The 22,284-nt window shown below is 38.9% G+C and overlaps 1 protein-coding gene across 2 annotated transcripts in view; it reads right to left on the bottom strand.

The window, feature by feature from the left end:
* Window positions 1-7,095, bottom strand: part of N4BP2L2 (NEDD4 binding protein 2 like 2) — an 81,545-nt gene extending 74,450 nt beyond the window's left edge. The window contains exons 1-2 of one of the 2 annotated variants that reach the window (XM_043477467.1): window positions 6,936-7,095; window positions 4,409-5,664 (exon numbers count right to left, since the gene is read on the bottom strand). In XM_043477467.1, the coding sequence (XP_043333402.1) occupies window positions 4,409-5,664 (1,256 nt within the window). In that variant the 5' untranslated portion in view covers window positions 6,936-7,095. Of the gene's footprint in view, window positions 1-4,408; window positions 5,665-6,935 lie in introns of those variants that run through there. The other variant, XM_043477469.1, reaches the window with a different exon arrangement.
* Window positions 7,096-22,284: the final 15,189 nt, after the last annotated feature.

The raw sequence follows: 22,284 nt of genomic DNA, 5'->3' as shown, positions 1-22,284 counted from the left end.
TATAAATCATAACTACAGCAAATAATTTTAGCTTGAAGAGACTTTTTCCTCCCAGTCTGCTCATGCATCGTTTCAAAATTTCCTGAATTATCTCAAAAATACCTTTATTAATCTAGATATATCTAATGTCATATCAACCATCTAAACAAAAGCAAATTATTTAAGACTATCAGTATTTTCAAAATTCTTAGTCAGATTCTATTAGAACCCTCCCAAGTTATGACAGGTACTAAAATGGATTCTCAGAAAATTTAGACCTTTGAGAAATCAAGTATACAATAAAAATTTCAGATGTGGTCCCACTGGCCACTTGACTCGCATTTTGCAAAACAGCTATCTTTTTGAGGACTTAGTATGTGCCAAGCATTTTATATACATACCTCTATGATTCCATTTAATCCTCACAACAACCTTGCCAATGTGGTATTAAACAAATTCAGAAATGAAAATAATTTCAGAACTCAGACAACCAAAATCACATAAACAATGGTGGAAGAGCCAAAACCAATAGCTCACAACATCCCCACCTCCTGGTGTCCACACCCTTGGATAATCCCCTCAACTGACGAGACAGCCTACAGGTAGCAAGGAACTGAGGCCTTCAATCCAGTAGCTCACAAGGAAATAAGTCTTGTCAACAATTCTGAGAGATATTCCATGCAGGTCTTCCCCAAGACAAGCCTTCAGACCAAAACACAGCCCAAGGCAACATGGTGATCATAGCATCATTAGAGACCTTGAACCAGAGGCATCCAGATTCCTGTCCTTCAGAAACTGTGAGACAATAAATGTTTATTGCTTTAACAAGTCAGCTTCAGGGAACTTTGTAACTCAACCATAGATTAAAAATTTACTCTGTACTTACAATCTTTCACTTGAGTAACAACAAGTGAATTGTATTCTTAAATGTCATTTTGAGAGTCCTACTTCCCAAAATGGTCTACTATATATAGAGCCATTGTAATTTTCCTGCTTAATTTTTTTTTTACTTTCTAAGAACCATATGTTTTCTATAACACATCATATATGTTTAAAAATAGAAGTGATTTAAAAAAAAAACTGAGTAAAACTGATATTGCATGAATTCTTTACCTCCTTATGTACTGAGTGGCCTTGCATACCCTCTGGCCGAAGACTACTGGGACACTTCATTCTCCAAACACTTCTTGAAAGAAGAAAATTACCCTACATAAGAAAAAGTCAACCTTTCCTCTGGAGTTTAAACTGAAGGCTCTTCCAACAGAAGAAAGGAAAAAAAAAATCTCTTCCTCTCTTCAAACTGTTGTGTTCTATGGCTGCTGTAACAAATTATCACAAACTTGTCGGCTAAAACAACACAGGTTTATTATCCTACTGTTCTGAAGGTCAGAAGTCTGAAATCAGTTTCATTAGGTTAAAATCAAGTTGTGGTCAGACTGCTGCTGCTAAATCGCGTCAGTCGTGTCCTACTGTGCGACCCCATAGACGGCAGCCCAACAGGCTCCCCCGTCCCTGGGATTCTCCAGGCAAGAACACTGGAGTGGGCTGCCATTTCCTTCTCCAATGCATGAAAATGAAAAGTGAAAGTGAAGTCGCTCAGTCGTGTCTGACCCTTCGAGACCCCATGGACTGCAGCCTACCAGGCTCCTCTGTCCATGGGATTTTCCAGGCAAAAATACTGGAGTGGGTCGCCAGTGGTCAGACTAGCATTCCTCTAAAAGCAACCTACATATCCATCTTGACTCATGGTCCCTTCATCATCAAAGCCAGCAGAGTAGGACTTCCTCTTTCTGACAAGTGCTTCAACTATCTTTTATTCCTGATCAACTCCAGACATTTTGCTAATATGATGAAATTACTGCTTCTGATAATACTCTCACTGGTGAAATCTGTAGCATATAAGAAATGTGGATTTGCTGAAGTATTTTTGATTTATGCCTCCTCCTTGCAAGAACACAGTATAGGAATCTAGCAAAATCTTTAGCCTACACCCCTAAGAATGATACCCAAAACTTGATCCCTAAATGGTCCTGAGACCAACCATGGAATCTAAGGATTCAGTCTGGCTGACTGCCAACTACAACAGCAACAAAATTCTACCTCTAGAATATTGTTGAATTCTGCCTCAAATGAACCTTTCATCAAAAAGCCGTCAGTTTACCTAAAAGGACAAAGAGCTGGCACCTTGTCATACCTATAGAAGTTGTGTGAACTGTTTTCAAAGGTTCATTTGTAAATATTTAAAGTCTGTACTGGTATTCAAATTTAACGTAAGACTAGTTTCATCAAAATCTGTTCATGAAGTTGTGGTAAACACCAAGCTTCTGCCACTTGTAACCAAGTTGGCTTAACAAAAAGATAATGCTGTCTTGAGGGTTAAGATGAGAAACCAAAACATCAAAAGTAGAGGCAATTAAGAGAACCTCTAAATAAGTAAAACCCTGAGAAAAATGAAAGGACACATATTATGTCTCCTGCAGTGGAGGGCAGGGTACTAGTTCAAGCGCACAAGGATATGAAGATAAAGAGGTAGCTAAGGACTAAAGGAAGAAAGGGACTTGAATACTATCTCAAAAGAATTTGAAATTTATCTAACCCACTATAACTCATTACCACATATCAATACTAAACAATGTTATATTTTAATTTAGTGCCCCAAATCAGTTCAACTCTGATCCTCCAAATATTTGTTCCTTTTTTCAAAGCTCATTTGAAAAGCTAAATCCTACATGAAACCATTCCCCACTAGAGAATATGTGGCTTCATATCCAATCCCAAACAACCATTCCTACTTCATTCAAAAAAGTGCTGACCTAAAGAGATACTTCTGCTGCTTTAACCAAGCTATTCAAAGCCAGGAGTCAGGTATAGAGCAACCCATGTGATAGATATTAAAGTGAAGGATTAGGTAAGAAACACACTCTCATTTACATCCCCATTTTGATCTCTTACCAGTTTTTATAACTTCTCCCAAGTCCTTTAACCTGAACTCACTTTTTATTAGCCTCTGCTGCTTCTAAAAAGTGAAAAGACTAATTCATCTCCCAAGATGGTTATATGTGGAAGTACTCTATAACCTAAAAACAGTAACATATATGGTAGTTGTGACTATAACTTCCACTCTTATTACATCTAATTTCTCAAATAAAGAAATATACATGGGGTCGCAAAGAGTCAGACATGACTTAGCGACTGAACAACAACATATTAAATATAATCACCTCTCATCTCCCACTACAATTACGTCTCCTTCAACTTTTACTGAATTGCCACTACACTTGACTCACTTTCAGTTTCAACACACTCCAATATGCTGTTCTGAACCTAACCCTTCTTTTTCACATTCTATACCAGAGGCCCTCACCAGAAGATGCCTTCATCCAATTTCCAACCATCCCTTTTCTGATATTCCAAATCTAGAAGAACACCCATGTTTTTAAGACTTCATTCTTAATTTCTATCCTTTCTAAAGAAGGGTTGAAATATCATTGTCTCTATAAAATTTTCACTAAAAAGGAATAAAAATGCAGGCTTAAAATTCATTCACAAAATCACAGTTTACAATCTAGCTTGAAATGTCTATATAACTTAAATCTTTCTCTAATTTCTTGCTTCTGAAGAAATACTGTTTAAATTGTTTAGACTGTCTTGCAAATAAATATAAACCATTTACAAAACAGTTCCTTGGACTTGTTTATCATGACCCAAAGACATCAAATAAGCTCTTTTCCCTCTTATCTAGCATAAACCTTAAATCATCCTATATAAACTACAAAGACTCTGTATTGTTTTTCACAGCTGCACAAACGTGTTTGACTGCATCAATACTTTAAAAATGTAAACAAAGACAGGAATTTGAAACATTTCACCACACAATAAAACATCATCAGTTCTAACTCCACTAATTCAGATATTGCTCACTTCAAGCTCTTAAAAGAAACCACAAAAAGGTTCCCTCCATCAACAATGGTACAAACACGACACAGTTCTTAAAACAAGCTCAAAATTCCTTTCCTTGGGTTATCTCACTGGCTTCTCATAATAATTCCAGAAAAATAAGTATTATTAACGGTGAAACCTGTCCAAGGTCACAAACTGAAATAACTGAGTCAAAGCTCAAGTTTTCTACCCATGAATCCAACTCTTCTTGAATAGCTGACTTGAAGGGCAGCACAGTTCTCAAATAGCATCTGCTTTCATCACAGCCATTATTTCACATGGTGTATCTATTTTTAAAGTCCTTAACAGGATCTTAATATAATTCCTCTATCAGAAAACATCTTTTTAAATATTTACCATCATATGCCATTCTCAAGTATAACAAATTAAAGATTTTTTACAAGACACATAACAGCATTTGCCACTGATTACAACATCATGATCTTTAAGCAGTAAATTACCAAGTATTCACTTGGTAATCTTTACTTACCGAGACAATGTTGTTTTCCCAGAACCAGGCAAACCTCTTAAAAGAATAAGTAACTTCTGCAATTTATGTAACTTTTCCTCTTGAAACTGCTGGTTTATAAACCTGTCTGTTCCATTACACTCGTCCACAGAAGGATCTTTCCAGTATCCTTCACTGGTTTCACAGAAACCATTACTTGCATACCCATCTTGCACATTATAGTCATTTCTAGAGGGATGATCACCACTGGTAATATCACTGCGGTCAGTATATTCATTGTTCTCATTAAAAGTCAAACAATCCCAGTTAGCATGACAACTATTTATAAAATATCCATTCTGCATCTCAAAGTCATCCTGGGCATGGAAAATATTTGATGGTGGATCTGGTGGAACACTCAATCTTTGAATATTTAAGTGATAGTTAAAACTGGGAAGATGAGGGTCTTGTGGTACTACAAAAGAATGCATTGCTTGCCACTCAGGCCTGAAGGAAGTAAATGAATTGTCACAAAATGTAGGTATTACTTGTCCATTACAAGGATATTTACCTGGCTCATTCACCATGCACTGCTGATTACCACAATGTGGTTGAAGGCCATTACTAAGATATTTTTTCTTTTCTTCTTCAGATTTTAACCGATCATTATCATGGCTCTGATAATATGGAACGAGTTGTTTCTCAGAGGGTTCTGGTTCCTTACAACTGCTTTCTGAATCATCTTTTTCATTTTCAAGCTCTTCAATTTCTTTGTAAAACTGGAACAATTCATTGTCAATCTCTGATTTTTTGGAGTTAAATTTCTGTTTCTTTTGTTCTTTTTTGCCATCTCTACCATTGATAGTGTCTGCTTGATTCCTCCTGTCATTACATTTTTTTTTCTCAGGGGGTTTGTAAATGGGTCCTATAAATGCTTTACTTGTGCTATATATCTCATCATCTGTGGATACCAATGGAGGATGCATATCCTGTACAACTTGCGAATCAACAGACTCAATAACATCTGGTCTGTCACTAGGCATCCCATCATGCACAGGTTTCAGCAAATCTGTAGTTTGGGTTTTGTCCTCCTGAGGATAACTATGTCCTCTAATATTAGTGATGATTACAGGGGTCCAATCACTTCCAGTTTTCTCTTGCTTTCTGTGAAAATTACCACTACCATGATGGGGGAAAACATATGCCTCTTCATTAGACTTCAATTTCTTGGAGCATGGTTCACTTATTAGTTCTTCCTCATGTCCTATGGATTTAGCTTCAATTTCACCATACGGCATCTGAGGAGCAAATCACACAACTAATAACTAATGCTTTAAAAATCTAAACAAAAGTTTCCTCAAAAACAATAGAAAAAACCAATTTGATATAAGCATTTAAAAAGCATTTTCACAAAACACGAAAATTTCAAAGTTGTAATTTTATAACCATGTACTACTGTTATGACATTGTGATTTAAAGCAGGAGTTTCACTGAAGGTAAATAAACATCCTTTTTTAAAGAAAGCTATATCTCCTATTTAACTAACGTATTTCTGAATTCAGAGAACCTAAGCAAAAATTTAAGCAAGCTTGGAAAGCTCAATCAGTAATACACATTTTGATGACACAGATATACAATCGTGTACTAAAAGGGAGAGTAAGTGTGCCACCCAAAATGACACATATCCAAACTGGCTGTGATAAACTGTATCATAAATGTCTTCCTGTTTAAAACCACTAGGTCCTTAGCAAACCTCAGACAACCACAAGTGTTAGCAATCAAACGTCATATTAACTGAAATGTCAGTCTTTATAGGCCCTATTCCTGCGAGGAGAGTTAAAGTGTCTCCAAATGTGTGTATTACATTAATTTTAAAGAAAAGAACAGTAACTTAAGTTGTAATGAGAATGACAGAAATATGTGATGTTTAGAAATCTGGCAACTCCCCAAATCAAAGCCTTCATCTTTTCCAGATGGTTCGTCCATCTCGTAGATAAATAAACTCCGCTTCTCTTGAAAATTTTTGGGGACCCTCAACAGTACAATTCAAACGCCTGTTTTGGTCAATACTTCATTCCGCCCGCTCTCTGGTCGTCCTCTCTCTAATACGAGGAAAGAGCAAAAACACGAATAAGACAGGAAGGCCCCAGGGTGACTGAAAGAAAATACACCTTAAGAAAACTTCAACCTCCCAGAAACAGGCCCCTCCTAGGCCGCTTCTCAGCTTCTCATTTCCTCATTGTAAACAGCAGAAAAGTCCCAGGGAAGAGAAAGGAGAGAGAGGCCTATACACAACCTGAACCCTAAGGCCTCCTGACCTCCAAACAGGGCAGCCCGGGCAAAAGCGCTTCACCCAATTTCTCTGTCCCAAAGGAGACACGTTCAGGTTCTGTCTAGGAATTCCAAGGAGCTCCGAGACCCAAAGGTTCACTCCCGGCTTCTGTTTACGGCTAACCTAAAGGGTTCAGTCAAGCGCTGGCGAGAAGCCAAGCCACTGAAGGAAGAAGAAAGAAACTGAAAAACGTCCCCACCACAAGCCCACCTCGCTTAAAATAGTCTGTTTACTCACCTTATACCACAGTTCTGCATTGACCTCAAAAAAGTAGGTGAAAGAAGCCCGAAGACCTTCCCCAAACAGAGACCGGGTGGGACCGAATGCCCGGCCCTCAGGAGCCGAGAAACAAGCCTCCACTCCGTACGCAAGATGGCGACCACCTCACAGTTACCCCGGCAGGAGTTACGAATTCACGCCAAGGCATTGTGGGAAACGAAGTCCGGAATTCACACCCAGCCTGGAAATCTCAATGTCTCCCAGAATGCATTGCTTCACATACGCGCTGAGGACTACAAGAGAAGGCCGGAAGTAGTTCTTAAGTTGGAGGCGAGACGTTGTTTAGAAATACTAACTTCGGCTAAAACAGGCATTGACCTGGTCTGGGGTTAACCCCTAAATGAAAAGATACTCTGAGTGCCTGACACCCCAAACAGATACATAAGCTGTTCTGAGTACATGCTTTAAAGTTTTTAGGGATACACAAAAACTTTTCAAAGGGGTCTTAACATTTCACCTCGCCAACTAGGCTTACTAATGTTTCTACGAAAACTGATTAGGTTTATGTTTTTCTGTCCGAGAATCACTGCAGCAGAGCCTTGATAACAGATAAAAGTACTTGTGATAAAATAACTTAAAATGTCATAGTTGTATTTTGTTTTGGGAACTAAAGACCATTTTCTGAGCCTTCTCGTTAAAACAGTCAACTTGTGGAAAGCGCTTAGAACAGCGCTTGGTAAAAATAAGTGCTATATAAGTGTTTGTTAAATTAGAAATAACCACAAATCGAACAACTGGCAGTCCTCTGCTCAAGGTCCCTTCTCTCTTCCCACCGTCTCCCCACTCTCTCTAGACCCACTCGTTCACCTGCAGGGAAACTGCTAATCTCTTCACACGTATTTAAATACGTATGTAAGTAAACCCGTTGCGATAGCGTTTTAATTTATAAATATAGTAGTTAAAATCACAGTCTCTTAATGTTTGCATTGGATTATTTAACAACTTTATGACCAAGAGGGCTTAAGAGCAATCCATCCCTTTACAGTGACAGACTCGTCCTCAAATACAAATTCTCTCGTCGACCTTTATGAAGTTTCCTCATGATTAGATTCAAATTAAGCATCCTTGGTGGAAACAACCACATGCGTGAAGTTGTGTTCTTCCTCGGGATGGTACATCCGGAGGCACAAAATGTTTGTCTATCCATTATAAGGTGGTATTAATTTTTATCACCGGATCAATGTGTTGCAGTTTCTTCACTTGGTTTTCCCCTGCTTTCATCCCTTAAGCAATCTGTGAAAAAATACTTTGAGACCAAGAAAATGTCTCACTCCTAATCAAACTCTCCCTTAAGATTTTGCCTTCATTTATGATGCTTACTGCAACTGCTCTTTACAATGTTAGTTGTTGTGTTTATTTCCCCCCTACCTCCTTCAAGCCCACCACGTTTATTAGTTTTGATGCTTGTTGCTGTTCAGTCTCCCAGTTATGTCCAACTCTTAGCAATCCCAAGCATGCCAGGCCTCCCTGTACTTCACCATTTCCTGAAGTTTGTCCAAGTTCATGTCCATTGCAAGGGTGTTGACATCCAGCCATCTCATCCTCTGAAGGCCCTCTTCTCCTTCTGCCTGTGATCTTTCCCAACTTCAGGGACTTTTCCAGTGAATCAGCTGTTCACGTCAGATGACCAAAATACTGGAGTTTCAGCTTCAGCATCAGTCCTTTCAACAAGTAGTCAGGGTTGATTTTCCTTAAGATTGACTGGTTTGACCTACTAAAAAGAAAGTTTTGATGCTACTAAAAGGTAAAGCCCCCTTGCTTTCTATCAGTATGAATTTACATGTTCCTTTTTGTTCAAGAAGTTAGAGTCCATTGCTGTTCTTATTTGTTTATTAGTTTATAATAGTCTATTTTTAGGACAGTTTTAGGTTCAGAGAAAAACTGAGTAGATAGAGTTTCCATCCCATTCACTTCACATACAGTTTCCCCTGTTACTAATCTCTTACAGTATTATAGTATTTTATATACATTGTGTGTATATATATATATATATATATATAGTATTACAGTATTTTAGTACATTATTACAATTAATGAACCAATATTGATACACTAATGTTAAGGACAGACCATCGTTTTTCAGATTTCCTTAGTTTTTCACTAATGTCCCTTCCGTGCCAGGGCTCCATCCAGGAGGCAATATTACATGGAGTTGTCATTTCTCCTTAGTCTCCTCCTGGCTGTGACGGTTTCTCAGACTCCACTTGGTTTTCATGACTTGGGAAATTTTAAGGAACACTAATCAGGAACCTTGTAGGATGCTCTTCTATTGGAATTTATATGATGCTTTTCTCATGATTAGACCAGGATTATAAGTTTTTGAGAGGGAGACCACAGAGGTAAAGTGTCATTTTCATAACATTAGAACAGGTGTACATACTACCAACATAGTTTATGATTGTATATGTTGATCGCCAGAGTAGTGTTGGTCAGGTTTCTTCACTGTAAAGTTACTCTTTTTCCCCCGCTTGCCCTGCCATACACCTTGGAAGGAAGTCATCGTGCACAGCACACGTTTCTGAAGTGCTCTCCCTTCATTAGAGTATTTACTGCATAGGAGATTTGTCTCTTCTCTCCTCATTTATTTATTTTATTTATTTATTTAGTCACACTGGATCTTCACTGTGGTGCTAGGACTCAGTTCTGGCATGTGGATCTTAGTTCCCTGACCAGGGATTAAACCATCATCCCCTGCCTTGAAAAGCAGATTCTTAACCACTGGATAACCAGGGAAGTCCCCATCTTTATTTATTTTGATGCTCAAATTATCTGAGGTTTGCCCAGATTTGAGTTGGCTCCTGTTGACCTGCACTTTGAGTACTTCCTTACCTTGTGGCATAGGATTTTTCAGGCTTCATTCATTACTCATGATCTGGAATCAAAAATTTCTCCAAGTCTTGGTTTCTTCCCTGCTCCCACTCTTGGAGAATGGTATTTAGAAGCTAAGACTTTGGCCCTAAGAGTGCTTATTGATACTAGAGTATTACTGCTTTCAGGTCATCTTAGTAGACAGAAGGTGGGGAGACGACAACAGATTTTCTTTTTTTTTTTTATTTAAGGAAACATAAATATTGATACTTAAAATTACAATATAATTCCACAATGTCCTCTTAAAAAATTTTTATTAAGGTATAACTGATTTACAGTGTTGTGTTAACTTCTGCTATATGGCAAAGAGATTCAGTTTTATGTATAAAGCATTTTTATATTCTTTTCCATTATGATTTATCACAGGTTATTGAATATAGTTTCCTGTGCTATAGAGTAGGACCTTGTTGTTATCCATTCTATGTATAGTAGCTTTACAGTGTTCTTTGTTGCCATCCCCATTTCATATTTGTGTCTGCCTTCTTCAACAGTGAGAACCTTGTTTCCTCATAGCACGTTTATTTGCTAATCCTGCATTACACATAAAATAGTTTTAGAATTGCTACATTCACATATTTATCTAAGCAAACCTACTAAAAAGGGTTCAAGCCTTAGTTGTAGTTTTTCTTTCTGTAGATTGAGGATTGAAAGTCAAAATACTAGGTACAAAAATAACTTGAATTACTTCTCTTGCACTACCCTATTACGTTTCCATGGGTTTGTGTTATTTATTTGAAATACACTTGAGTTGATTTTTTTCTATTTCCAGGTTTGGTTTATTTTTCCTTCCATTACTGATGATTTCATTTTACTTTTGAAATACGTAGAATAATACATTTCCCAAAGTGTAAACCACCCAAAAGGGTATATTCAGAGAAATATCACTCTCTTCCCTTTCTCTGAAACCCTTTTTCCTACCTTTTATATATATACAATTTTCTTGTTTTCTGATGTATCCGTCTTATGTTTCTTTTTGCAAAAAAAAATAAGCAGACATATATATATATGTTTTCTTATTTCTCTTTTCTTACTCCAAAGTGAACATACCATATATGCAGTTTTGAATTTTGGTTTTTTTTTTCAGTTAACAATATCTTCTAGAGATCATTTTACATCAACCTAGAGAGATCTTCTTCATTGTATTTTACAGAAGCATAGTACTCCATGGTGTAGATGTACCATAGTTTATTCACTTAATAAATGTTTGGGAATCAACCAGTATTTTGGATGTTGGGTAGCACCCAATATTTTGCAATCATAAATAATGCTACAGTAAGTAACCTTGTGTGTTTATATTTTAGGAAGCATACCTTTAAATTCTTGAAAGTGGGATTTCTAGGTCAAAGGGTAAATCCATATGTACTACATATTTCCAAATTCTCTTCCACAGAGGTTGGATCATTTTGCATTCCCACTAGCAACATATGAAAGTGCCAGTTTACCTCAACTGTTATCCTTATGTAATTAATGAGAAATGGTATGTCAGTGTAGTTTTAATATATACTTCTCTTATAATGAGCGGGGACAGTCTTTGTATTTTTGTGTGTGTGTGTACTGAGTTTTTCTTTGGCTCATGTTCTATTGGAATTTTTAAATCTTTTACTCAATCAAGAAATGTCTTTATATAAAAGATACATTTATATATCTGGCATGTGTGTGTGTGCTAAGTTGCTTCAGTCATGTCTGACTCTTTGTGATCCCATGGAATATAGCCCACCATAGTACATTCTTTTCTTAATGTAGTACTAGAGATTGTTCACTATATTTTACTTAGGATTTTTCCAGTAAAGTATTTGTAAGTGATATTGGTTTGTAATTCTTTTATCATATCTGAATCACATTTATATAGTAACTGATGGAGAAATTAGAAACAAAATAGATAAAGAGTCCCACTTTTCCAGTCTCTCCCAGTCTTTCTCTAAACACCCTTAATTTGCCATATTTTCCTCTCCTAGCATTTTTTGTTCATGTTCCTATGTTTAGCCTTTCCATCCCTGGCTGTTAAAAACTCAAAATTGATAGGATCGATTTGTCCTGGTATCCGAACACTCTCTGGTGATATTTACACTAGTTCATATGATTGTACCTTTGTACTTAGACCCATGATTTAAGTCCATATCCTTTCTTCCAGCCACTCTTCCATTACCCCCACTCTTTTCTCTGGTTGCACCACAAGGCTTTTTCAATTTTGGTTCCCCGATTGGGTACTGAACTTGCATCACAGCAGTAAAGCGTCAATTCTTAACTACTGGACCACCAGAGAATTCCTGCCCCTCCTCCATCCTGATAGATAAATCTTAGGAATGGACCCATGCCAGGGTTGCCTATTGCAATTATGAAGTTATTTTCTGCCAAAAGTAGCCACCAATATCTGGGGATGGAGGAGGGTTGTATATGTCTCCTTGCCACAGTTTTACTACCAGTTATAGAGAAAGTGAATCCCAGACTAAATTCTGACACACATATAGACATTTATTAGCAAACTGCCACAGAACAAAATAACAACAATTATAAACCTATTTTGTAAGCTCAAAGTCCCAACTTTGTCCTTAAATGTGCCAATACAGGGAATTTCTTGGTGTTCCAGCGGTATGGACTCTGCATTCTCACAACTGAGGGTCCGGTTCATACCTGGTCGGGGAACTCAGATCCCATAGGTGCAACCACACACACACACACACACACACGCACACACACAAATGTACCAACACAACCTGCATGAAGAGTTCATTAAGACCAATAACAATAGAGGTGAATTATTACTTTATGGATGACAAGTAATAGGAATTCTCCAAATTAATGGCTGAACACAAACTTTTTCAGAATAAAGCTTCACACCAGTTCAAAGGATACCTTGTTAATGCGAGGGTGAGGACTGTTCCTATATTTCAACATACTTAAACCTCTGTAAATTTATACATATATCTTAAATACCAGTAATTTCATCAACAAAAATTCATTTCTAACATCAAATATGCTAATTAACTCTGGCATTGATCAGAGAGTAGAGCTCAAGTACAAACTCTGGAATGTAACCTTTTTTTTTAAATGTTAGCTAACCATCTCTAAAATATATATTCCTCAGTAAGGTACAGAGCACCCTCATGATACATGATACAGGTTACATGATACATGAAAACAATATATATATTTCCTTATGGTGCTTACAAATAGCTGTGAAAAGAAGACAAGCGAAAAGTAAAGGAGAAAAGGAATGATGTACCCATTTAAATGTGGAGTTCCAGAGAATGGCAAGGAGAGGTAAGAAAGCCTTCCTCGGAGATCAATGCAAAGAAATAGAGGAAACCAATAGAATGGGAAAGACTAGAGATCTCTTCAAGAAAATTAGAGATACCAAGGGAACATTTCATGCAAAGATGGGCTCAATAAAGGACAGAAATGGTATGGACCTAACAGAAGCAGAAGATATTAGGAAGAAGTGGCAACAATACACAGAAGAACTATACAAAAAAGATCTTCATGACCCAGATAATCACAATGGTGTGATCACTCACCTAGAGCCAGACATCCTAGAATGTGAAGTCAAGTGGGCCTTAGGAAGCATCACTATGAACAAAGCTAGTGGAGGTGATGGAATTCCAGGTGAGCTATTTCAAATCCTGAAAGATGATGCTGTGAAAGTGCTGCACTCAGTATGTCAGCAAATTTGGAAAACTCAGCAGTGGCCACAGGACTGGAAAAGGTCAGTTTTCATTCCAGTCCCTAAGAAAGGCAATCCCAAGGAACGCTCAAACTACCGCACAATTGTACTCATCTCACACGCTAGTAAAGTAATGCTCAAAATTCTCCAAGCCAGGCTTCAGCAATACGTGAACGAGGAACTTCCAAATGTTCAAGCCTGTTTTAGAAAACGCAGACGAACCAGAGATCAAATTGCCAACATCCGCTGGATCATTGAAAAAGCACGAGAGTTCCAGAAAACATCTATTTCTGCTTTATTGACTATGCCAAAGTCTTTGACTGTGTGGATCACAATAAACTGTGGAAAATTCTGAAAGAGATGAGAATAACAGACCACCTGACCTGCCTCTTGAGAAACTGTATGCAGGAGAGGAAGCAACAGTTAGAACTGGACATGGAACAATAGACTGGTTCCAAATAGGAAAAGGAGTACGTCAAGGCTGTATATTGTCACCCTGCTATTTAACTTATGTGCAGAGTACATCATGAGAAGCGCTGGGCTGGAGGAAGCACAAGCTGGAATCAAGATTGCCAGGAGAAATATCAATAACCTCAGATACACAGATGACACCACCCTTATGGAAGAAAGTGAAGAAGAACTAAAGAGCCTCTTGATGAAAGTGAAAGAGGAGAGTGAAAAAGTTGGCTTAAAGCTCAACATTCAGAAAACTAAGATCATGGCATCCAGTCCCATCACTTCATGGCAAACAGACGAGAAAACGGGAAACAGTGGCTGACTTTATTTTTCTGGGCTCCAAAATCACTGCAGATGGTGATTGCAGCCATGAAATTAAAAGATGCTTACTCCTTGGGAGGAAAGTTATGACCAACCTAGCAGTATATTAAAAAGCAGAGACATTACTTTGTCAACAAAGGTCCATCTAATCAAGGCTATGGTTTTTCCAGTAGTCATGTATGGATGTGAGAGTTGGACTGTGAAGAAAGCTGAGTGCCAAAGATTGATGCTTTTGAACTGTGGTGTTGGAAAAGACTCTTGAGAGTCCCTTGGACTGCAAAGAGATTCAACCAGTCCATCCTAAAGGAAATCAGTCCTGGGTGTTCATTGGAAGGACTGATGTTGAAGCTGAAACTGCAATACTTTGGCCACCTGATGTGAAGAGCTGACTCATTTGAAAAGACCCTGATGTTGGGAAAGATTGAGGGCAGAAGGACAAGGGGATGACAGAGGATGAGATGGTTGGATGGCATCACCAACTCAATGGACATGAGTTTGGGTAAACTCTGGGAGTTGGTGATGGACAGGGAGCTCTGGCATGCTGTGGTTCATGGGGTTGCAAAGAGTCGGACATGACTGAGCAACTGAGCTGAACTGAACTGATGGTGCTTAGTATTCCCTGAAGGTAACACTGTTACCTTCAGAGAAGCAAAGGAGAAAGTTTTTCCCTAGCAGGGTGACAGCGAGGAAGGTGGTAAAGATACCAAGGCAAGGGCCAGCTAGTTCTCCAGTTGGTCCAGGTTTTGGTCTGCCCACCGTTGCATCTTCTATCCAGTACATTCTCATTATTATCCCCACTTCCTGTCAGTCTTCAAAAAAACCCAAAACTTAACGTGGATATGGTATTCCAGTCTTCACACAAATAAAGTGAAAGTGAAGTCACTCAGTCGTGTCCGACTCTCCGGGACCCCATGGACTGCAGCCTCCCAGGCTCCTCCGTCCATGGGATTTTCCAGGCAAGAGTACTGGAGTGGCTTGCCATTTCCTTGTCCAGGGGATCTTCCCGACCCTGGGATTGAACCTGGGTCTCCTGCGTTGTAGACAGACACTTTACCGTCTGTGCCACAGGGAAGTTCAGTTCAGTTCAGTTCAGTTCAGTTCAGTTCAGTTCAGTAACTCAGTCGTGTCCGACTCTTTGTGACCCCATGAATAAATGATACCAAAAATGGAAGAAGTAAGCAATTATTTTCAGTGACTACTAAGGAAGCTTTCCTTAAAATAAAACTACCTTGCTACAAAACCACATAAGTTTTTAATCCTACTCATAAAGAAAATCTGCATTTGTTGATTTTTATATCTAGAACAAAAATTTCAGGGTTTTGGCTGAAGCATTAACTTGTGCAGTAATATACTTTATAGTTTTATTTCATGGAAAGTAATTAATTCCCACAGCTTTTATTGATTCTGTGCATGAAGCTTTTTATGCTTCTAATTAAGAGTTGCAGAAATAACATCTTTCTTGACTCTTTAGTGCCAAAGTCATTGGAAATTATACCTCATAAGCAATCTTCCAGAAGAACTAGTCAATATATTTGCTTTTTAAAAGAACATGCAGCTCCAATAAAACCTCATATTTGACTTTTTATGGTTTCACTAATTTCCCATCAGTGATGTGATCTACTGATTTTTTCATTATAAATATTTGTGGTTATCATACAGTAAAAATTATTTTTAAAATAATGATATTTTGTTACATAAATGTTTTTTTTTTAGAATCTAGAAACGCAGAAGCTGAATTTATTTTTAGCTCCATCATTATCTAAGACTGATGAGAGGAGAGTGATTGAAGGATGGTTCAGTTGTGTTTTTCCTAAATTTTTTCCTCTATCTTGTTACAGTGACTGTTATCACAAAAAGAGTGGAAATATTGAAAGGATAGAGAAGTTACATTACTTGGAGCTAGCCATAGACACCAACTCTAGCTAGATTAAGAAGAAGGTATTTATGGGAACAATACCCAATAATGATATCAGATGACAGTCTACGGGCAGTGTCTTTTGCCTCTTTGTGTCAAAGCCTGTTTCCACCCTTCTGGTTGTGAAAATGTGGTGAAGTGTTCTAGAAGGCAGGACCAAACCTACATACTCCTCAGCACTTCCACATCTCTGCACCCACCAGGGTCCTCCCTCAGCCCATCACACAGTGCTGGGCCATTTTATAATCCTTAAATACCAAGCGATGCTTTCTGTTACAGATTTGATATTCATGCAAAAGTGTTCTTGCTGCCTGCTTTACTCCATGTTTACTATTTATACGCTATAACCAAAGAACCTTCCTTTTATAATAATCTAAACATTCTTACTAGGATAATAGTCAAGGCTTTTAGTAAAATTATTATATAGGTAGCATATCACCTAAAATTCATACTGCATGGCAGTTTTATGTGCATTTGCACAGATATATTACTATGGAGATTTTTAGTGCTGTGGCAATAAATAATATTGTATTTCAAAGCCCTCAGCTTTTGTCCAGTAATCTACATTCATAAATGATAAGTTCTCAACCCAGAAAGCATAAAAGTGACTAACATGGAACTTACTCTGTGCCAGACACTATTCTACATACATTACTTAATTGGATCATTGAATCTCTTGAGCAGTCCTATGAAGTAGATGCTATTATCATCCCTGTTGTACAAAGCAGGAAACTGAGGCCTGGAGGGTTTCATAACCGGAACTTGTTCAGGGTCAGAAGCCAGTAAGGGGCAGGGCCAGAATTTGTAACAATGAAATCTGCCTCCTGGGTCTATATAACTGTGTTGGCTCTAAATTTAAAGCAGAAGTATGTCTTGTAGAGAATGTGTAAATGAATTTAACTTTGTTGTTGTTGTTAAGTCACTAAGTTGTGTCCGACTCCTTGCGACCCCATGGACTGTAGCCCACCAGTCTCCTCTGTCCATGGGATTTCCTAGGAAGGATTCTGGAGTGGGTTGCCATTTCCTCCTCCAGGGGATCTTCCCAAATCAGTGAATGAACCTATGTCTCCTCCTCAGAAGGTGGATTCTTTACCACTGAGCCACCTGGGAATCCCAAATTTAACTTTAGGAGAATTTCAATGTGTTCATGTAAAAATTATTATAAAATTTTGGTTTGATTGTTGTAAAAAGGATTCTACAATATGTACTTGAACTTGTAAAAAATGTACATAATGTCTATATATTCACTGTAACAAGTCAATACTACAGAGGTATATAAAGGAAAAGCTAATCATCGCCCAACAGCCCTCATTCCAACCCTAATCCTCTGAGATAACCAATGTTAACATCGTGCAAAGTCCACTTCCACATCATTCACTGTTTGTACAAATATATACACATATATGGCTTTCCTCCTTGCCACTTCTTTTCTGTTTCTTCTTTTCACAAAATGAGATTGTCCCCTTTGGTGGGGCGCATTTCACTTTGGTAGCGTATCAGTTGCTCTGTGGAAATTCCCTCCTCTGATACCTGTGTTGGGCAGAAGGGCCTCTGGGGAGAAATGAGTCCTGCCCACCCAGCAGCCTGAGTCTGTGAGTCGAAATGGGACAGGGCTGAGCTAATCCTTGAAGGGATTTCATTTAGGTCATACCCGAATGGTCTAGTGATTTTCTCCACTTTCTTCAATTTAAGTCTGAATTTGGCAATAAGGAGTTAATGTTCTGAGCCACAGTCAGCTCCTGGTCTTGTTTTTGCTGACTGTATAGAGCTTCTCCATCTTTGGCTGCAAATAATATAATCAATCTGATTTTGGTGTTGGCCATCTGGTGACGTCCATGTGTAGAGTCTTCTCTTGTGTTGTTGGAAGAGGGTGTTTGCTATGACCAGTGCGTTCTTTTGGCAAAACTCTATTAGCCTTTGCCCTGCTTCATTCCGTACTCCAAGGCCAAATTTGCCTGTTATTCCAGGTGTTTCTTGACTTCCTACTTTTGCTTCTTATTTAACTTATACGCAGAATACATCAAGAGAAATGCTGGGCTGGAAGAAGCACAAGCTGGAATCAACATTGCCGGGCTGCTACTGCTAAGTCGCTTCAGTTGTGTTGACTCTGTGTGACCCCATAGACGGCAGCCCACCAGGCTCACCTATCCCTGGGATTCTCCAGGCAAGGACACTGGAGTGGGTTGCCATTTCCTTCTCCAATACATGAAAGTGAAAAGTGAAAGTGAAGTCGCTCAATCATGTCTGACTCTTAGCGACCCCATGGACTGCAGCCTACCAGGCTCCTCTGTCCATGGGATTTTTCAGGCAAGAGTACTGGAATGGGGTGCCATTGCCTTCTCCGAGATTGCTGGGAGAAATATCAATAACCTCAGATATGCAGATGACACCACCCTTATGGAAAAAAGTGAAGAAGAACTAAAGAGCCTCTTGATGAAAGTGAAAGGGGAGAGTGAAAACGTTGGCTTAAAGCTCAACATTCAGAAAACTAAGATCATGGCATCCGGTCCCATCACTTCATGGCAAACAGACGAGAAAACGGGAAACAGTGGCTGACTTTATTTTTCTGGGCTCCAAAATCACTGCAGATGGTGATTGCAGCCATGAAATTAAAAGACCCTTACTCCTTGGAAGGAAAGTTATGACCAACCTAGCAGTATATTAAAAAGCAGAGACATTACTTTGTCAACAAAGGTCCATCTAATCAAGGCTATGGTTTTTCCAGTAGTCATGTATGGATGTGAGAGTTGGACTATAAAGAAAGCTGAGTGCCAAAGAATTGATGCTTTTGAACTGTGGTGTTGGAAAAGACTCTTGAGAGTCCCTTGGACTGCAAAGAGATTCAACCAGTCCATCCTAAAAGAAATCAGTCCTGGGTGTTCATTGGAAGGACTGATGTTGAAGCTGAAACTGCAATACTTTGGCCACCTGATGTGAAGAGCTGACTCATTTGAAAAGACCCTGATGCTGGGTAAGATTGAGGGCAGGCGGACAAGGGGACCACAGAGGATGAGCTGGTTGGATGGCATCACTGAGTCAATGGACATGAGTTTGGGTAAACTCCAACTCCACGGACATGAGTTTGGGAGTTGGTGATGGACAGGGAGGCCTGGCATACTGTGGTTCACAAAGAGTCGGACACACCTGAGCGACTGAACTGAACTGAACTGAATGCTTGAAGAAGGAAATGGCAACCCACTGCAGTATTCTTGCCTGGAGAATCCCATGGACAGCAGAACCTGCTGGGTGAGTCCATGGGGTGACCAAGAGTCGGACACAACTGAGCAACTATCACTCACCCTTACTTGAGCTAACCCTGTGACACGGCAGAAGGGGCGCCGTGACTGCACACAAGGGCCGTCACTACGGCACTGTGTAACTGAGACCTCTGGAGTGCTCCCTTTGGTAATTCTGTTTCCCTTGTAAACAGGAAAATCCATAAACAAAAGGCACTTGTTTATTTGTCCAGGAGGAAGAGGGGATTGAGGAGTTTCACTTTCTGATGCCAATGGATAGAACGGATTGGTTGGCACTGGCTGGCACTCCTGTCCTCAGCAGGGCCCAAAGGGAACCTGGGACAGACCAGCGGCAGCCAAGGAGGCAGAGAGTAACCTGCAGAAAGCTCATGGGCAGGACCGGTGACATGGTTTGTGGGGGCCAGCTTGAAATGAAAATGCAGGGCCCCTTGCTAAAGAATCAAAATAATTCAAGACAGCAGAGCATTAAATGAAGTGCCAGCCCTTCTGAGCACAGGTCCCTGTACTGCTGGGCAGGCTCCACACCCACGAAGCCAGCCCTGTTTATGGTGTCCATAGTGGGAGGAAGGAGACTTGCACCAGCTTGCCTTTTGGTCACATGATAATTCTTACTTTCATTTTCACTAAAGATTATTAGGGAAAGATTGAAAGTGGGAGGAGAAGGGGATGACAGAGGATGAGATGACTGGATGGCATCACCAACTCGGTAGACGTGAGTTTGAGTAAGCTCTGGGAATTGGTGATGGACAGGGAAGCCTAGAGTCCATGGGGTTGCAAAGAGTCACACACGACTGAGAGACTGAATTGACTGAAAGATTATTATCAATCTTTTTTCTTGCTTTTAAAATTGTCATTCTAATGACACATAAGAGAAAAATGTGAAATTTTTATCATAAGGGTAATTTACATGCGTGGAGGAAGAGCTCCTCTGAAAGCATTATTTCTTTTTTATCATCAGAGGGTGGAAGGGACTGACTCTGTGAATAGCCTAAGTAAGACATCAGAAAGGAGATCATGCCATTGCCTTGAGTCAATTGGAATCCTAAGACCTCCATGATTAGGGAACCACCTTGGTTCCCATTATAAAATATTTGTGTCCAGGTTTTCATGAACTTTCAACTCCCTTGGGTAAATCCAAGGAGCGGGATTGCTATAGGTTATGGCAAAAGTATGTTTAGTTTTGCAAGAAACTGCCAAACTGTCCATTCCAAAGTAACATACCATTTTTGCATTCCTGCCAGCAATGAAGGAGAGTTCTTGTTCCCTGCTACCTGTTAGCATTTAGTGTTGTCAGTATTTTGGATTTTGACTATTGTAATAAATGTGTAGTGGTACCTCAATGTTGTTTTAATTTGCACTTCCTTGAAGACATATGATGTGGAATATCTTTCCCTGTGCTTATGTGTCCTCTTTATAAAATTCTTTGACCCATTTTTTAATCATGTGCTGCTCACCAAATTTTTACAAACTAAACAAACACACTGGGTAATTAATCAAGAAACAGAACACTTTGAATCAGTTAAAATTTTTAACATAACCATTATACCATTACTTTATTATACCTAAAATTAAACAATAATGTTAAATATTCAGTGTTATAATTTCCAAATGTCTCATAAATGTCATAATTACTTTTTACAGTTTATTTTCTTGAATCTGAATCCAAGTGGGTCCACATACCACAACGATCAGTTAACCTCTTTTAGTATTTAGGTTCCCTTTTCATCTCTCATTTATTCTCCCTTGGAATTTATTTTTTGTTTATATTCTTATTGAGGTGTAATTGTCATACAGCATTATATATTAGTTTCACGTGTATAATACAACAATTCTATATTTGTATATATTGCAAGATGGTCACCACAGTAAATTCATTTAACATCTATCATCGTAAATCATTACTGAATTTTTCTCTTGTGATCAGATCTTTTAAAATTTATCAGGAACTTTCAAATTTGCAATATAGTATTATCAACTATACATTATATCCGCATAACTTATTTTACAGTTGGGAGTTTGTACACTTGACCCTCTTTCCCGTTTCACCTGCCCCTGTAACCCCCGCCTCTGGCAGTCCCAATTTATTCTCTGTGTTTAGGAGCTTTTTTGTTTGTTTTGTTTTGGATTCCATGTAAAAGTGAGATCATATGGTATTTGTCCTTTCCTCTCAAGATCTATCTGTGTTGTTGCAAATGACAAGGTTTCATTATTTTTATGGCTGAATAATATCCCATAGTATATATATGAACCAGGTAATATTTATCCATTCATCTATTGATGGAAGCTGAAGTTGCTTCTTGGAGAAGGAAATGGCAACCCACTCCAGTATCCTTGCCTGGAAAATCTCATGGACAGAGGATCCTGGTGGGCTGCAGTCCACGGGTTCGAAAAGAGTCGGGCACGACTGAGCGGCTAACACACTTGAAGTTGATTCTATATCTTGGCTATTGTAAATAATGCTGCAGTGAACATAGGGGTGCATATGTCTTTTCAAGTTAGTGTTTTTGTTTCTTTGGATAAATACGCAGAAATGAAATTGCTGGATCATATGGAAGTTCTATTTTTAATTTTTAAAGGAAGCTCCATACTTTTTTCCATAATAGCTTTACCAATTTACATTACCACCAGTGGTGCAAAAGGATACCCTTTCTCCACATCCTTGTCAACATGTTATTTATATCCATTCTGACAAGTGTGAGATGTTATCTCATGGTGTTTCTGATTTGCAGGTCCTTAATGATTAGGGACGGAGAAGGCAATGGCAACCCACTCCAGTACTCTTGCCTGGAGAATCCCAGAGACGGGGGAGCCTGGTGGGCTGCCGTCTAT

This window comes from Cervus canadensis, chromosome 9, assembly GCF_019320065.1.
Source record: "Cervus canadensis isolate Bull #8, Minnesota chromosome 9, ASM1932006v1, whole genome shotgun sequence".
In the NCBI taxonomy this organism is placed as follows: Eukaryota; Metazoa; Chordata; class Mammalia; order Artiodactyla; family Cervidae; genus Cervus; species Cervus canadensis.
Note: the sequence above shows the minus strand (reverse complement) of the source record. Positions and strands in the feature narration are given on the sequence as shown.